The sequence below is a fragment of the Ruditapes philippinarum genome, unplaced genomic scaffold (assembly GCF_026571515.1).
Source record: "Ruditapes philippinarum isolate M1 unplaced genomic scaffold, ASM2657151v2 ctg245_1_1_1_1, whole genome shotgun sequence".
NCBI classification, from domain to species: Eukaryota; Metazoa; Mollusca; class Bivalvia; order Venerida; family Veneridae; genus Ruditapes; species Ruditapes philippinarum.
The window spans coordinates 220,130-236,457 of record NW_026852039.1 but is presented as its reverse complement, the minus strand read 5'-3'; the positions used below and the strand labels follow the sequence as shown (position 1 = coordinate 236,457).

General features: G+C 29.9%; 1 protein-coding gene across 2 annotated transcripts in view; it reads right to left on the bottom strand.

Annotated features, from left to right (window-relative positions):
- Positions 1-357: 357 nt before the first annotated feature.
- The window catches only part of LOC132747763 (metalloprotease TIKI1-like), a 42,176-nt gene continuing 26,205 nt past the window's right edge, over positions 358-16,328 (bottom strand). The window contains exons 4-8 of one of the 2 annotated variants that reach the window (XM_060737259.1): positions 6,156-6,246; positions 4,705-4,821; positions 3,581-3,673; positions 3,006-3,098; positions 358-2,596 (exon numbers count right to left, since the gene is read on the bottom strand). In XM_060737259.1, the coding sequence (XP_060593242.1) occupies positions 2,431-2,596; positions 3,006-3,098; positions 3,581-3,673; positions 4,705-4,821; positions 6,156-6,246 (560 nt within the window). In that variant the 3' untranslated portion in view covers positions 358-2,430. The remainder of the gene's footprint in view (positions 2,597-3,005; positions 3,099-3,580; positions 3,674-4,704; positions 4,822-6,155; positions 6,247-16,328) is intronic. The other variant, XM_060737268.1, reaches the window with a different exon arrangement.

Below are 16,328 nucleotides of genomic sequence, written 5' to 3'. Positions count from 1 at the left end.
TACATTAACATGCATATCTCTAACAACAGTCAAGGCATTAACTTTAACCTTATAATTTATTCCCCTTTTAATTTATACAAAAAGGGGCATCCATGGCAGAGTGGTTAAGATGGACTGTAGGTTCAAGCCATATATACATGCGTCTTCAGAATTTACTGGTTATTCAGCTAGCTTACAGAATGTCTGTGGTTCTACTCAGATTCTACCTAAGGCACCCGAGGTCTTCTTCCACCAATAAAGCATGAAAGTTGTCACATGACCTATAATGTGCTGGTGCAGCGTAACCCCCCCCCCCCCCCCGTTCCCCACATACAGAGATACCACAGGAACTTTTCAGATGAAAATAAAACAACAAAGTCAATTTGATTATTCAGTATTTTTATTGTAATTTATCAACAATCATGATTTATGTTCAAATATAGCAATAATTTAATGAAATACGGTATCTAAAGTTCTTTGTAAAAGAACCACAGTATGTATGTCAAGAAAGGTTTTTGTAGGGAACTAAAGACTATTACTAAATGTTAATCATTAAATCAATATGCATGTAATGTGCTGTAAATTTTGTGTAACTTATTTAATCAGAGTTATTCAATAACATAATATTATACTTTGGTCTATATGTCTACTGGTTAATTTAGACCAAATGTAAGAAGAAGAAAATAACTGAAACCTAGTAAAAATGATCAAGAAATATAATGATTACTGAATGATAAAACAGCACATTTGCAACGATATTTGCAGACAAATTATTGAACAATATAAAATATGAACACTTAATATATATCATCAAATGTGTATTAAATTGTGTTCACAACAATACAGCAAATCATGATTAAAAACAAATCACAGCTTTCACAATAATAATCAAAATAATGCTGATAAGTATAATGTAATATTTATCTTATTGGTAAAAAAATGTCTTTTTTCACTCTTTTACAAAATATTAGAAAGCTAAAGGCAAAAACAATGATGGGCATGTGACAGCACATAGAGTCAGCTAGGATTAATCGTCACTTTTGTGCAATAACTGGTTAACTCCTATTAAATTTAGAAGGATTTAACCCGTTACTGCACTAAGGTAGCAATTTGTGTTGTCTAACCAACCTCTATAACGCTGACTCCTCTATTATACACACAATTATAGTAATAAGTTTAAGTGGAGAAATATCATACTTAACTGTGTAACATCTTTCATAACAATGTAACAACAAGTTTCTTATAATTAACAAACACAAAACAAAATTTTCATGTAAATTTTTATATCAAATCAAACCATTTCCTAGTTTAGAAAGAAATATTAATGTTATTTTAAATTGACTTAAGCATGTGTTTTCAAATTCTGTCAATAAAATATGCAAATTTGGTACCTTTAGATATGCAATTAAAATAGTGTTAGCCATATCTGCAAATATGTTACTTTGGTATGCAAACAGATTTTAAAAACTTTACTGGAGTTACTGGCCATTGAATAACTAACAACCACAGTACTGGTGTACAAGTGATAAAATTCAGCAGTAACAGTAACAAGGATGTTGAGGAGATTTTTGCCATTACTATATTAATAAGTTATAACCCTTACTAATATGATATAATATCAACAAAATTATGAGAACATATTTTTACAAAATATACAAAAATAAAACTTTGAGGTAGATATGATAAAAACACATTTTTTTCTCTGCCATTTTCCTTTGTGATCAGAAATAAGAGACTGGCTTAATTAAAAGAATCCTTGCTGGTGAATACTGTACAAGGATTTACCAAAATTAGTACACATGTACTTTCAAAACCACTATATCTTGTGTGGTGTACTTTTTAAACCACTATATCTTGTGTGGTGTACTTTTTAAACCACTATGTCTTGTGTGGTGTTCTTTTTACACCACTATATCTTGTGTGGTGTAACTTGTGTGTAAAATTATTGAAAAGTAAAGAAAAGTACTAAAAATTAGTATATTAAACAAATTTTTTTATGACTTAATATAATACTTCTGGAAAACAAATGGCCTTTAAATTTTTACATTAAAAGCAAACAATCATGGAGTAAAATTAATTAAATATTGCAATAAACAATAAACAAATTTTTACGTTAAAATAAATGAGTTATTTTGTTTTTCAACTGAAGTGATATGTTTAAGTTTTAAACCAATCAATAGACTTGCAGAAGAGAATAATTTTTACATCAAACCTGTTGGACAATAAATTTTTAAATTCATTAAAATATCTTTGTTGTAGATGTTGATGTAGATTTTTTTAGCTTGTTTTATACTGAAAACACAATTGTAAAAAGTTATATTTTATATATGAGTTACAACTTAAAGATGATAATATTGCAGAAATGATCTATATTCTCGAAAATTGTTTATGGAAAAAGACCAACACCAAATTCTTCCGGTATGTTAATATGGTCTCTTGTTTTCCTAAATCTCATCTCAAATGGTATGTAAATAAAATTGCCACAATAAGAAAGTTGTAAGACAGATAGGTCAGACTTGAAGCTGCGTTATAGAGGTAGCCGGTTTGTTCTGGTGTCGGTTCAACTTGTTGTTGGTACATTTTTGATTCCTCAAACACTTGCTGTATTAAACCAGGACTGAAATAGATAATGTGTAATTCTTATTGTATAAAGAGAGACAACTCCAGGTTCAGATAATAAAATTGAAATTGGATTACTTCCCTTTTATTACAGTTATTATAGCATATCTTTGATTTATCACAGAATATTCTGTTCACCATTATATACATGGTATATCATAACAATAAATAATAAGATAACTATTATTAAATTATATATGTTAACATTCCTGTCCTAATTCTTGAATTTTAATCTAATATACCCACTCAAGTGTTCAGTTTGTTGAAAGGTATATAGTGCAAAGCAGATTAGAATATAAGACTCAAAGCATCATTCAAGAATGTAACAATGAACTCTGACATTATATATAAAAGTTAAAAGTCAAAGATCCTAACTAAATCAATCTGAGATATTCCTATAAACCTACCTAGGTGTCTCCATACGAATCCAGAGGTCATTAAAAGGTTTATCACTGTTATATTTCTTCCTTTTAGCTGTCCTAGTTTTCTCTAACCACAATCTATAAATCAGAAACCAGTAATAAATTATAAGTAATGATGCACACTTGCTATAGTTTTTAACTACTTTTTATGAATATTTATATCCTAAATCAATCCATTCTTTACATGGCATTATTCTGAGATGGTTTATTAAAGTAACAAGTAAAACAAATAAGTAATTATATAAAAGCAATCCACTTGTACAGAATGCAGTTACCTTAAAATGTTAATATAAATAAAGGGGACTGATGGCATAGTGGTTTCCACAATGTTTCTTCATGTGGCACTGCTTAGTTTAACAGAACTGAGAGTGATACATATGAGCAGTTAACAGTGGTGGGGAATATTACACATTACAATAGTGGGGAATATAAGATATTACAATGGTGGGGAATATTACATATTACAATAGGGGGGAATATAAGATAGTATAATGGTGGGGAATATAAAACAGAACAGCAGTGGATAAAACAGTTCAATACTATGTTGAATGGGAATATACCTGGATTCTTCATCCATTTGGTCCCACAAATCTCCAAACTCTTCATGTAGTTTGTTTCTATGCTTGTTTCTATTTCTGTTATAGAATTTCAATCTGAAAATATGAGGAAAATTTGAATAAAAAAACAACTCAAAAGGACATGATATTGATTCTAAAAAAGTGTCTAGAAAATGAAAGTTAAAAAGTGAAATCCCTCTTTAACTGATTACAATAGCAAATCATTAAAACTGTTACATAGTCTATTGAGTAAATTTACTTCCTTTTTTATCCACTCTAAAAGACTGTCTCAATAATTACTGACTTTTCTCAGAATGTAATATTATGAACTTGTTATACATTGTTTAAGGTCAATTCTGAATACTATTGGGTAAGTGCACAGCTGTCAAACCCACATTGGACAATGCATGCAAATTTTGCACCAGTTTACAAGTCCAATAGAATCAGTATTGTCCTTAACAATGTATCATGGCCTCTTTATTTCACATTTTTTTACATTTTGACAAACTTTGTTACTGCAAGTACAATATGGACTTAATCTTGGCAATGAAAACAATGCTATATGGGGTACAATATGCATTTGATATGGAATTTGGAACAACATTGGATCCAGCAATGATTTCTACTGGAATACAACAATCATGGTTTAAATGTTTTTATTTGATAAGATGTGAGATAAAAACATTTAACAGAGCAAAGAGAACAAAAATGAAAAACTGAAGAAAATAATGCACACAACTGAACTTTGGTTAGTAAAGCAGTTAAGTCTGGCTTCCTTGAAAAACAACACAGCCTCTTATTCAATACACATATCTGTTTTATTGAATTTACTTGTCTTTGACATGGATTTTAATTTGAAGTGATGCTGAAAATTTTACGTGAACTACAATGGAAATTAATGTTTCTTTATCAATTTAAGCATTAATTAAAATTTATCTTTTTTTTTTATTATTGCTCTCATACATATGATACAATTAAAGCAAAAACTAGGCAGCATTTGTCATCTAACATAATGGTTTGCTACATTCGTATTTGGCCATAATCATGCATATTTAAAACAAAAGGGGACAATCAATGCTAGTTTTTGAATATGCATAAGCTTTATCCATGCTGAAGCATATTCTTACCTATTAGATACAAAATATTGTATATCATCGGAATACAGACTTGCAGATAGTGGGTAAGAAGTCGATTTACTCAAATATGCCGAGTCATGGAGTGACCAATCATTTTCATAGTTTACCCTGTAAAGTTTACATATCTTATTGTAAATTACGAAGCAATTTTATACACAAGAGAAAATCAGAAAGTTCATAATTATTCTTCATGAAATTTTTACCAAAACTATTTGTGAGTAATAACATGACTTGACACAGGACTTGAATCCATAGTTTTAAGAACTATTTTAAATTCAGCAAGAAATGGTTGTTTGTTTAAGAGTGAACAAACAATATTAAGTGTATTTTTAAAATTACTGTGAACATTTCATTATTTAGCATAAAATCTTATATACATTTAATTTTGGTAGACGAAATGGCATCTTTGTGCTGGCAGTACAGACTTAAGTCAATATGCATTGACCAGACTTTATGTGCTATTGGCTACTTAATTTTGATATACTTTTATTGTGAAATCCCTAAAATTATCAATGGATTCAAAAATTTCAAATTTATTAGATTATTTTCTTATTTTGTATCATAAAAAAGCTACTATTGCTAACATTGCAAGTTATCATTAATCTATATAAAGAACAGAACATGTGAAAATGCAGTGCTGTGGTATCAAAACCTGCCCTCAGGTATCTCATACAAAAAAATTCCCTGCAATAAATTGTCTCAGCCAGAATCATTCCGAGACAGACTGAACAATTGTTTATAACTATCCCTGACAAATATACCTAACATTTATTATAGAAATAATCTGGCACCAGTCAAAACAGAAGCTGTTTATGCAAATCAAGTGTCAAAAAAGACAAATTTACAAGGAAATTTTTTGCAAATTCCAGACATCTTAGGTAACAGAAATAGCATTTTCGATACCTGTTGATAATTGTATCATATAAAATACCGCAAAAATCTAAATTAATTGTGGATTATGTTTTTATTTATTGCAATTATTTGTTTTAGGATATAAATATTTATGTAATAAAGTCAAAAGATGAGTACTTATGAAACAAAATCGTACTTTAAAGGGTAACTTATATGCGTGTTTCTAGGATGAAGTAAAAATAAGAGATATACAGATGTGCTTTTATATAAGCATCAACAATCTCTGGCCAAATTCTTAACATTGTTACTCATATGACATACAGAGTTCAATAAGTTCATATACTGGTCAAGGAAAGTTACATACATGTATTATACTAAAGAAACAATATTTTATGAAACAATGTAACAATGTAACACACACATTCAATTTTGATATTTTGTTGTAAGATGATCAACATTATTATATATTATACTTAATAACTACAATGAGCTCATAAAAACCTAAAATGTGTTCATTTCAGCATATCCGTTCTAGTGTAATTTCATAATTTTACTGCAAAGAAAAAAAAGTTGAATTTTATAAATCTTACTTTGGAATTTCTTGATCAGGATGTGTGTGTTCAATATCAAAGCCCATCCCTCGTAATCTATCAATCACGGTATTGTTGCCTAGAAAGTGTCCTGAAATATACAACAAAATATATAACTTAGAAAGTGTCCTGAAATGTAACAAAATATGTTAAACAAAATATATAAGTAACAAAATAGGTGACTGAGAACTTCATAATCAATCAAAGGGAGGTAACTCCTCTATCCATACTCAATGTAAGCAGAAAATGATTAAGATGTGGTGACTATAATAATCAAACAAAGATAATAATGTAAGCATGAAAAATGGTCCCAAATCAAATTTTTGTCATTAATTCTTTAGCATTTCAAGATTACAATGTTATTTCTAAACATAACTTGATGCAGATAAACAGTCATGCCTGTAGCCATAATTTAGTGAAATAATATCTATGTTTTTTGGTTATGGTTTGCTTTTATCTACATTCTGGATTTCAAAACCTTACTTTCTGTACAAAGTTTAAATTCTTGACCCTAGCAAACACTTTAATTACAACATTGACATTACGCATGTACACCAGCTTTTCTCTGATTTATATATCATTGTTATACATGTATTTTTATTTACATTTGTATAATTATGTGAAAAAAATGTCATTCATTACTAAGCTTTATCATTAGTGCCTATTCAAGAACCTCATTTCATTTTTTTTATGCCATAGTCATGTAAAAAATTATCTTAATTATTGAATCACTTCAGAATAAATTGAAATTGAATTTTAAAAAAAAAGACTCTTGATTTAACTAAACATATGTTTGCTTCAATGAGGGAAAGTTTCGGATAATAAATAATTGTTTCAATTTATTTCTACATTTTCCTCATCAATTTTCTGACAAGTAAAGATTGCTGTTTAATTCTAAATAGTAACGAAATATCAAACTGTTTCTATTTCGAAACATTCTTTCTTTGTGAAATCTGACTTTGAAAAATGAACATGGATATTCTCCAATTCGAAACACACAGGCATGCTGTGCCCGTAATGGTGTATGTCACTTACACATGCTCTAACATACATCATACGAAAATGTGTAATCCTAACAGTCAAACAGAATCTAACAATCAAACAGAAAAAAAACACATTCGTGCAATTACAAATTTACGATATTTAATTAACAAAAGGGTACAAATAGCTGAGTGTCAGAGGGGGATTTTTATGAGGGCGTTTTTTTCCCCTCGCCAATTATAAGGGTTTAGCTGACAATTAAGGGAAGAACGGAGGCAATATATAATGAACAAGAGAAGAATGCAGGCATGTTTTAATGAAAGGAAGAAGAAGCGGGACCAAATGTTTCCAATAATTAATGTCAACCTTCACTATTTTGGCAATAAATTCATTATAAAGAATTCACTTGTAATAATTTAGAGAGCTATAGAAACAAAGAAGAAATGTTCACAGTAAAGATTGATGAGCTTGCAATCTTGTTAACCGTTTTTGAAATGAAAGAAAATTAATCAGGGTAAAATAGTGGAGCAGATGTACAAAATTGAAATACCTTGCTTAGTCAGAAATTAGAAATACAGATAAGTTTGAACATAAAACTGTTCATAAAAACTAACTAAGTGAACGGTGATTCACGATGGATGATTAAAATCTCTTGAATTTTTTTTTTGCACCCCCTCTACATTTTATTATTATCTCTATCAATTAATGAAGTGAAATTTTCTTTTGGATTCATTCTAAGTTAAAAAAACATAAAAGTATAATTAAGTAAAAAAAACACTTTGACACTTAGAAAGTTCCTACCCTGATGCACTAAATTGATTGAGTAACAAAATAAAACTTGACTGTATGTACTGCAACACACTGAGCAAAAATGCTTTGTCAAAAGTATACATAACAGACTTGTCCTATTCAACAAATTTTGAATTGTCTACAGTAAGATTGCGGGATTTCAACCGTCCCATTACCATACTAAATTTCTCATATCATATTGTAGGACTGACTGAATAGAGAACTGAGTGCAAGCAGGGATGTTGCTTGGTAAACCAGAATTAATAAGGTTAATATTAAATAATAATAAATCCAATAAACCCATTAATAGTATAAAGCCTGGTAAATGTTATGTGCCAGATTGCCTTGTAAATGTTTAGGTATGTGCAAGATTGCCTGGTCAATGTTCAGGTATGTGCAAGATCACCTGATCAATGTGCAGGTATGTGCAACATAGCCTGGTCAATGTGCATGTATATGTGAGATTGCCTGGAAAATGTGCAGGTATGTGCGAGATTGCCTGGTAAATGTGCAGGTACCGGTATGTGCAAGATTGCCTGGTAGTAAATGTGCAGATATGTGCAAGATTTCCTGGTCAATGTTCAGGCATATGTGCGAGATTGCCTGGTCAATGTGCAGGTATGTGCTAAATTGCCTGTTTAATGTGCAGGTATGTGCAAGATCACCTGGTCAATGTGCAGGTATGTGTGAGATCACTTGGTCAATGTGCAGGTATGTGCAAGATCACCTGGTCAATGTGCAGGTATGTGCAAGATTGCCGGTCAATGTGCAGGTATGTGCGAGATTGCCTGGTAAATATGCAGGTATGTGCCAGATTGCCTGGTCAATGCGCAGGTATATGCAAGATCACCTGGTCAATGTGCAGATATGTGTGAGATTGCCTAGCTCTATATACGTCAAGCACAGCCAATTCCATCGTTGGATACTCACGGTTGATTTACAAGTAATCAAATAAATGTTAATGTTTCAGCCGTGGGTATCCGACGATGAGCTAACTCATTATTACCGCTAACATTCAAACGGTCTTAAATTGAATATGGAGTCTATAAAGAATGATTTCATTTTTCATGAATATCAATTTATATTTGAATTAACCCCTTGAGTAATTTTACGGTATTTTCAAAGTCTATTTTATGAGCATTATACAGCTTATGAAGTGACATATTATATGCATATTAAACAACCTTATTTTCATATTAAACTCAACTCAACTTGCTCTTCAGTAGAAGATGAATTTATGTGAATTACTTTTATCACAAGGTATATACAACAGTTAACTGTGTCAAAAGTTAAACAAGTGTATTTTTCTACTTGTCTTGAACTCTTCAGTAAAGAAAAACAGTTGTTATTTATTTCTCTATAAACAAGGTTTATTATTATGAACTTTGAATTTTTTAGTAAGCTATGCTTATAAGGAGATATTGTGACAATGTAAATGAAAGTGTCAATACAATGTTGCTTTAACTCTTAAAAGTTTGTTTACGGCAACAGTTAATACCCATGCTACCAGTGCAGACCAAGACCAGGCCGCACATCAGGTGCCTTCTGATATGGTCTTAACACTGTTCACTATTCAGTCAGTACAGTCATATATACATGTATGTATTTTGAAATTTTTCCTTGAAAAATAATGAATGGTTATTCCAAAAACATTCAGTCAGTACAGTTATATACATACATGTATATACCTTTTAAATTGTCCCTTAAAATGTTTTTTCCAAGGATAGACAAGTCCATTTAAAATATTTAATCAGGAAATTTCGGTTTTATATCTCATATTCTCCTGTTTGGTTTAAAACCGAATGAATACTTAAATAAGAGGAATAACAAATTTTGTTTTATGTCTAAAAGCTGTATAAATCATCCTATCTCCGTTTTGAAATTCACCAAGATTAGTGGACAGATCCAGTGATGAATACCAATTACAAAATTTAAAACAAACCACAGTGTGATCAAAGCTAACCCTGTAGCTACCAGAGTGACAATATGTCATTATCATCAAATAAAACAACATTAAATACTCATTTACAAATAGATATTTCTGCTGTTAAATTCAAATTAATGACATAAAAAACACCATTGGAATTTCATTAAAGTTTAATTGCACCCTTGTGGCTGTACTACAAGGTAAAATATCTTAAATCAACCTAAAGTGGCTGAATGCTTGAAAAGGTAAATAGCAAAATGTTTTCAGATTTTTCAATTTTTTTCCTTACATTAATTTACATAAACATCCTTTTTGGCTTCTAGTAATAATGATCGAGGTAGGTCCAATAAAAAAAAAAACATTGTTGCAAATTATCGTTAGTCCTCATATTGTAAAATTATTCAAAGTTTTAACTTTAAAGTTATGTCACTAAGTATTTGACAATTAAAATGAAACAGTAACATCAACAATAAAAGTTACTGTTTTGTATATAATAAATATAATGTATATAACTAACAGATTAAATTAATCAAATAACTAATTACAAATTCTAATGATAACAAAACTCAGGAAATTGAAAATTAAAAGCTGAAAGAACAAAAACAACTCATTCCTGGCAAACAAACTAAATCTTTTGTAATATTTTTATAACAAGTGTTATCAATATATTATCATAATAATATAAAAGTGTTGCAATTTTGTTGCAGATTTAACTTAATATTGTTTATCATGTAAATCATCACTGAATCACATTCTAGAGCATCCATGTTTTTTATCATTGGCAACATGATTTTCACATTAAGTATAATAATGCTTCAATAGTCTTATATCAAATATTAATAAAACAGTAAGACCACTTGAAAATTGCATTAAGTCTGCATTACTGGATACGAGTAGGAAAAAGTGGCAATTCACATGTTTAAATAAAATCTGCTACAACCTTGCCTTAGGGTTGATAAAATGTAAGAAAGACATGCTTTAGATTCTCATAAAACTAAGCGAAACTGATTAAGAAAATATACAACATTATTTTCTGGCTCAACATTTTAATTGTAAACATTTTTCTTTTCTTCGGCACGGAACAGAGAAAAGAGCTTTGCTGAAATAAAGTCTCTCACAAATAATATTGTTAGTTTATAATAAGCTGGAAATAATAGAAATAACGTAAAATTTGAAAAAATAATTCATTTAATTAAAACACTGAATATTTTAATAATTATATTTTGTTGTACTCACTATCTTACAAAAACTTTTTGTTTAAACAAAAACACTGTAGATCATATATCAACACTTTAATGTTGTGATATAAAAAAGCAGGATATAATCTTCAATTTAAAATACAAAGCATGTAACTGTAAACTTAAATTAAATACTTCAAAAGAAGAAGTGCATGGTTTTATGCAAATTGTTAACGTGTTAAATAACATCACTGACCTTATGCAGATTTTGAAATTTCAAAGTTGGTATTAAAGGGTTGCATAGTGATTCAAGGTCTTATACTGACCCAGGCATTAAATATTCATACTCGGAAGATTTTTATACTTTCTAGACTAAAAATGCTATTTAATAAGACTGCCATGTGTAGGCCAGTCCTTTAAACATTTAGAGGTTCAACTTATTCTGATAGTAACACAGGGCAATAATTCAGTAAAAATCTATGCCTGAGTAGTGGGTCTTGATTTTATGCCACCAAGTTTCAAGTGACCGGCTGTTGTTGATAATAGAACTTGCACTAGGTTTTTTCAAGTAAATATAGTTTATACTTTCAGCAGTTAATGAAGTATGAATTTGCATGCAATACCCTATCAACACCACAAGGCCTCAGTGTTACACCAATGCTGGTCCCAGTCTGGATATAAGCACAACGGTAAAGTTTAAAAATGACAAGATTTTGTGTCCTGACTGCATTACACTAAATTCATGTTGGACACTGTAATGAAACTGTCCAAACACTTGATGATCAAGCCAGTCAATATTTTTTCATCATTGTTTGGTAACCTTGACCTAAGACTGATTAATCTTCAGGAAGGTTTTTGTTAGTTTCTGTCAATAATCTATCCAAACATTTGTTCTTGCTGGCTTGTTGGTATATATAGCTGCTGACCGTATTCTTAGTCCAAATCATTCATGCAGACAAAATGACTTTTTCCCCTAAGTTTATATTAATTCTTTTCACTTCATTTATTTTCAATTTTGAACAGTACATTACTATTGAAACTTGAACTATTAGTAGCACACATTACTGATGTGGTTAAAGTTTGTATGTGCCAAGACATATGAAGGTTTTTAAAAAAAATGAAAATCATAGTAATGATTTTATATATGATACAAGAACACTGAAAGATTTCATAGTTTTCTCTCATTGAATGATAAGATGGAATATCCCGTAAATCAACTTTGAACCAATGAAAAAAATGCAATATGAACTTCCATGAAAATACAATTATATTGACTGCAAGCATCAGTGATATCTTATGATAATGTACTGGAACCATATGTAAATTATCATTAGTTATCAATAGATGTACATCAGCAAAACATTAGTCTCCAAACAAGAGAGAGAGAAAAAAAACCCCAAAAAACACCAACAAATCAGCAATATTCTTGACTAATCTCAAATCAGCAATATTGTTGACTAATCTGCCCAGAGTTTTTTGTATAATCAGTTATCACAATCAGTCTTAGACAAGCTGTATCAGCTAGATGCACCTTCCTACATGATCTATATGATAGGACAATATCTGTTCCTCCTGAACCTTATAATTATCTTATCTTTTCTACAAAAATCATTATCATGACCCCATAAAATTCTTTAATCTGTTTCTGATTCTTTTTTTCTAAATTTAACAAAAACAAATCATCATGATAAATAATTATCAACAGTTATCTGCCCTGCATGTTTTTTTTCTCTAAATTCTTAAAACCTGCATTTTTTATTTATGACATTTTTAATGTATAGTATGACAGTACTACAGCCGGCCAGTTCACTATCTGCTGTTTTACATTAGAGACCATGATTGTAGTCTTACAAGTTCACAACACTCAGATCAAATATCATAAATGAACTTGTCCATCATTGGACCTGGACAAAAACCATTTATCATTTTAAGATAAAATTTCAAAATATATATTAACTGTGTATCAAATAGTGCAGACCATAATCAGACAGCACAGATGTGATCATGCTCTGTACTGGATGTATAGGCCATCAGCAGGCTCAGCTAAGAGTTGGTATGTTTGTAATAAATTATATTACAGTAATTATCAGGTTATGCTTTGACTTGCTTATCCTCAGAAATGTTTTAATAAATTGTAAATTCTTTACTTTATTATATAATTATTCTGGGAGTCATTAAAGAAATCATAAATGTAAATTGAGAATTTGTTGTCTGATTTAAAACAACAGATAAGTACAAGTACCCAGTACTAACATTAAAGCTGCAAGCAAGCAAAGCTGTATTCCAAGTACTTGGAGCTATTAAAAAATGTCCTGTTGACAGTGTAAATGAAAAAAAAAATCCCACATTAAAATTTCTCTCTAATCCCGATGTTTTAATTCAAATCTGGATTATCATCTAGAAACAAAAACAGAATATATATCTGACAAGAGCATAGATTTTGCAGGTCTGTTTTCATCAATAAGCACATGTTATATGAGAGAATGCACTCATATGTTACAGGTGTTTCCCCTCGATGCAATGATCACAAGTCAAAATTGTAATCTTACAAGTATTCTTTGTTGCGAGGAAAATATGCAATACAAACATCTAAAGACACATTTTTCTACCACCCTAGTAGAAAATATAAATCTTCTCAATTTCCAATACAGTTCAAAATATGATGGATAATTCTGTTTTGCAATTTCAAAATTATGCTTCAAAGAAACTCAAGTATTTTCTTCTCCAATAGTTATCTTATACATCTTTTTTTTGTGATGAATTTCTACCAACATATCTTTTTAGAAACCTGTTTAGTGCATTTATTATATAGTGCAGTGCTGATATATTATTCACATGGAGTACAATTTTATATATTTTGTGGTTAAGCCCATCTGTGAAATCAGTCTATCCAAGGATTCTATAGGAGGCAGAGTCCTTACAATGAGCAAATTTATCCTACTAAGTATGCCTTACAGTGTATGTACTACAATGGCTTTATAATGCAGGTGATAATTGCAAATTTTTTCATGTTAACTGTATTCATCATTTTTGATAACATATAACTTCCAGGAATATTCAAAAAATAAAGAAACTCTACATCAATGGCAACACTATACAATCTGCTCATCTTTGACAAGAAATCACCTGCAGGAAAAGATCAGCACTAAAAATTCACTCCTGACTTTAATGATTAGAGTGTTGTTGTTTTTTTAAATTGTTGATCAATATAACAAGTGCTCTTCACACACTGGTCATATAATATGGAGAATTATTCTACTGCACTAAGTCTGAGATTATTGTATCACGAAAGAGGTGTTTGTTCCTTAGATAGTGATAGGAGGGTCATCAAGGGCAAGCAAGTTTTGGCAAAACTTCACGCCCAACAAAACTTCTTACGACTAATTAGCTAGGGTGGTCTGTTCCGAGTCAAATCCTGGACAATTTGGAGCCTTTACACACGGTTAAAGTCATGAAAAATCATTATATATCTAACATTTCAAACGATTCTACCTGACATTAAGTAGGATCAATTACTTTGAAAAATCAAAATAACAGAAATAACAATTTTGATAACGTCATGGCATAATATCTGCCATTTCCTAGGTTACCTATTGACATCAAAACTAAATGATCTATAAAATAGAATTCATTGGCTTTAATATATATGAAGACACAGCATCAAACAAACATCAAAGATGTTACAGCAATCACTAAAGTTCATCAATTTTAGCTATAATAAATTTGCATAAAACAGTTCACCTTCGGACACCCTTGTGCATGTTTTATTAAGTATGTCTGAAATTATTTACATTCTTAATAGTTTTAATATATAAAGAAACAAATTATTTCAATAAGTCTGTTTCATTAAAAAAATCTAAATTAGAGATCAAAATTACCCACTTATCAGTTATGTCAATCAAACTATAAAACATCTGAAAAATACTCATCAAAACACAAGGTGGTACCTTCATTTTTTCTACCTTCCCTTTTTTAATGAGATCAGACCTGGTGCTTAACCAAATACCTATGTCATAAAAACTGTCTGACATCAAAGAAATGTTGTTTGACATTTTAGGGAGTTTTATCAAATAAAACTATTAATCTAAGTGGTCCACTCTGATGAAAAAACAACATAAGTGTTCAATTTTTGGCCAGTTTCCTAGAAATATGATAAAACATGGCTTTGTTTATAACGACTTTATCTATTATAATGAAATTAAAGTACATTTCTATATACAAAGATCAAATATTCTGACAGTGGTGTTTTGTAAAATAAAAGAATTCTGTTTTTTCTTTGAAGTAAGCAGGCAGCGTAAACAGAAATCCGTTAAAACAGATTCACACTACATTCTTCTCAAAATAATCATTTAATGAAAAGAAAATATTTCACCTGAGTGAAAGTGCACTCATTTCAAAGATATGTCATCAAGTACAAAAATGTCATCTGCTAAAAAGTCTTATTTACTAGTTGCGATGCTACTTTCAATTTTATACATATTAAATACATTTGTTTTGTTTTTATCTGGAATAATGTTTTTTTTGTTTTCAAGTAAATATCCAAATGGTCAGGAATGCATATCTCTGACATAGATGAAATTTCAATATCATTTTTCAACATCAATATAAGAAGCTCTTAAACTAAATTTTGTAGTTCAGATATATTCAATAACTCATGGTTGTAAAACAAGCTTCGAGATCTTAATTAAATCACTATCAAGTCCATTTCCTGGAACTTATTAGTACTATTGATGTCAGCAATTAAAACAACCATTCTGCCCTGGATTAGGAGTTCAAACCCACAATGCCTCTGTTGAGAGGCAAACACCTAAACTACTAGTAACTTGCATTTAGCTTTGACAGATATAGTTTGGCTTTTAAAGGCTTGACAATTTGTATATTTCAAATTGTATACATAATAATCAATAATCAATCAGTATACTTAAGGTAACAATGGTTTAATGTAACATAATGAATCACAAACAAAATAAGAATGATATAAACAACACCAACATCCCCAGCTGCTACTGTTAAAAGTGAAGAGATTTCTCCCTCTATATGTTGCTATCATATATAACTATCTTTGTAGCTTGTAAACTTCGTAGGTGCTTTCTTGTAATTACCTGATTAAATTTATGAGTAATATACCAACACCAATAAATTATAAGTATTTCCTGATCTTCCTGAAGATAATAGCAGATAAAAAACTCTCTATGTAATTTGCTTATCTTCTTACTTGAAAAGTTAAAAAATAAATTAGAGACTTTAAATGCAAAGAGTATCAATCAATTTAAAACTATGGCTATTTAAATCCTCCCA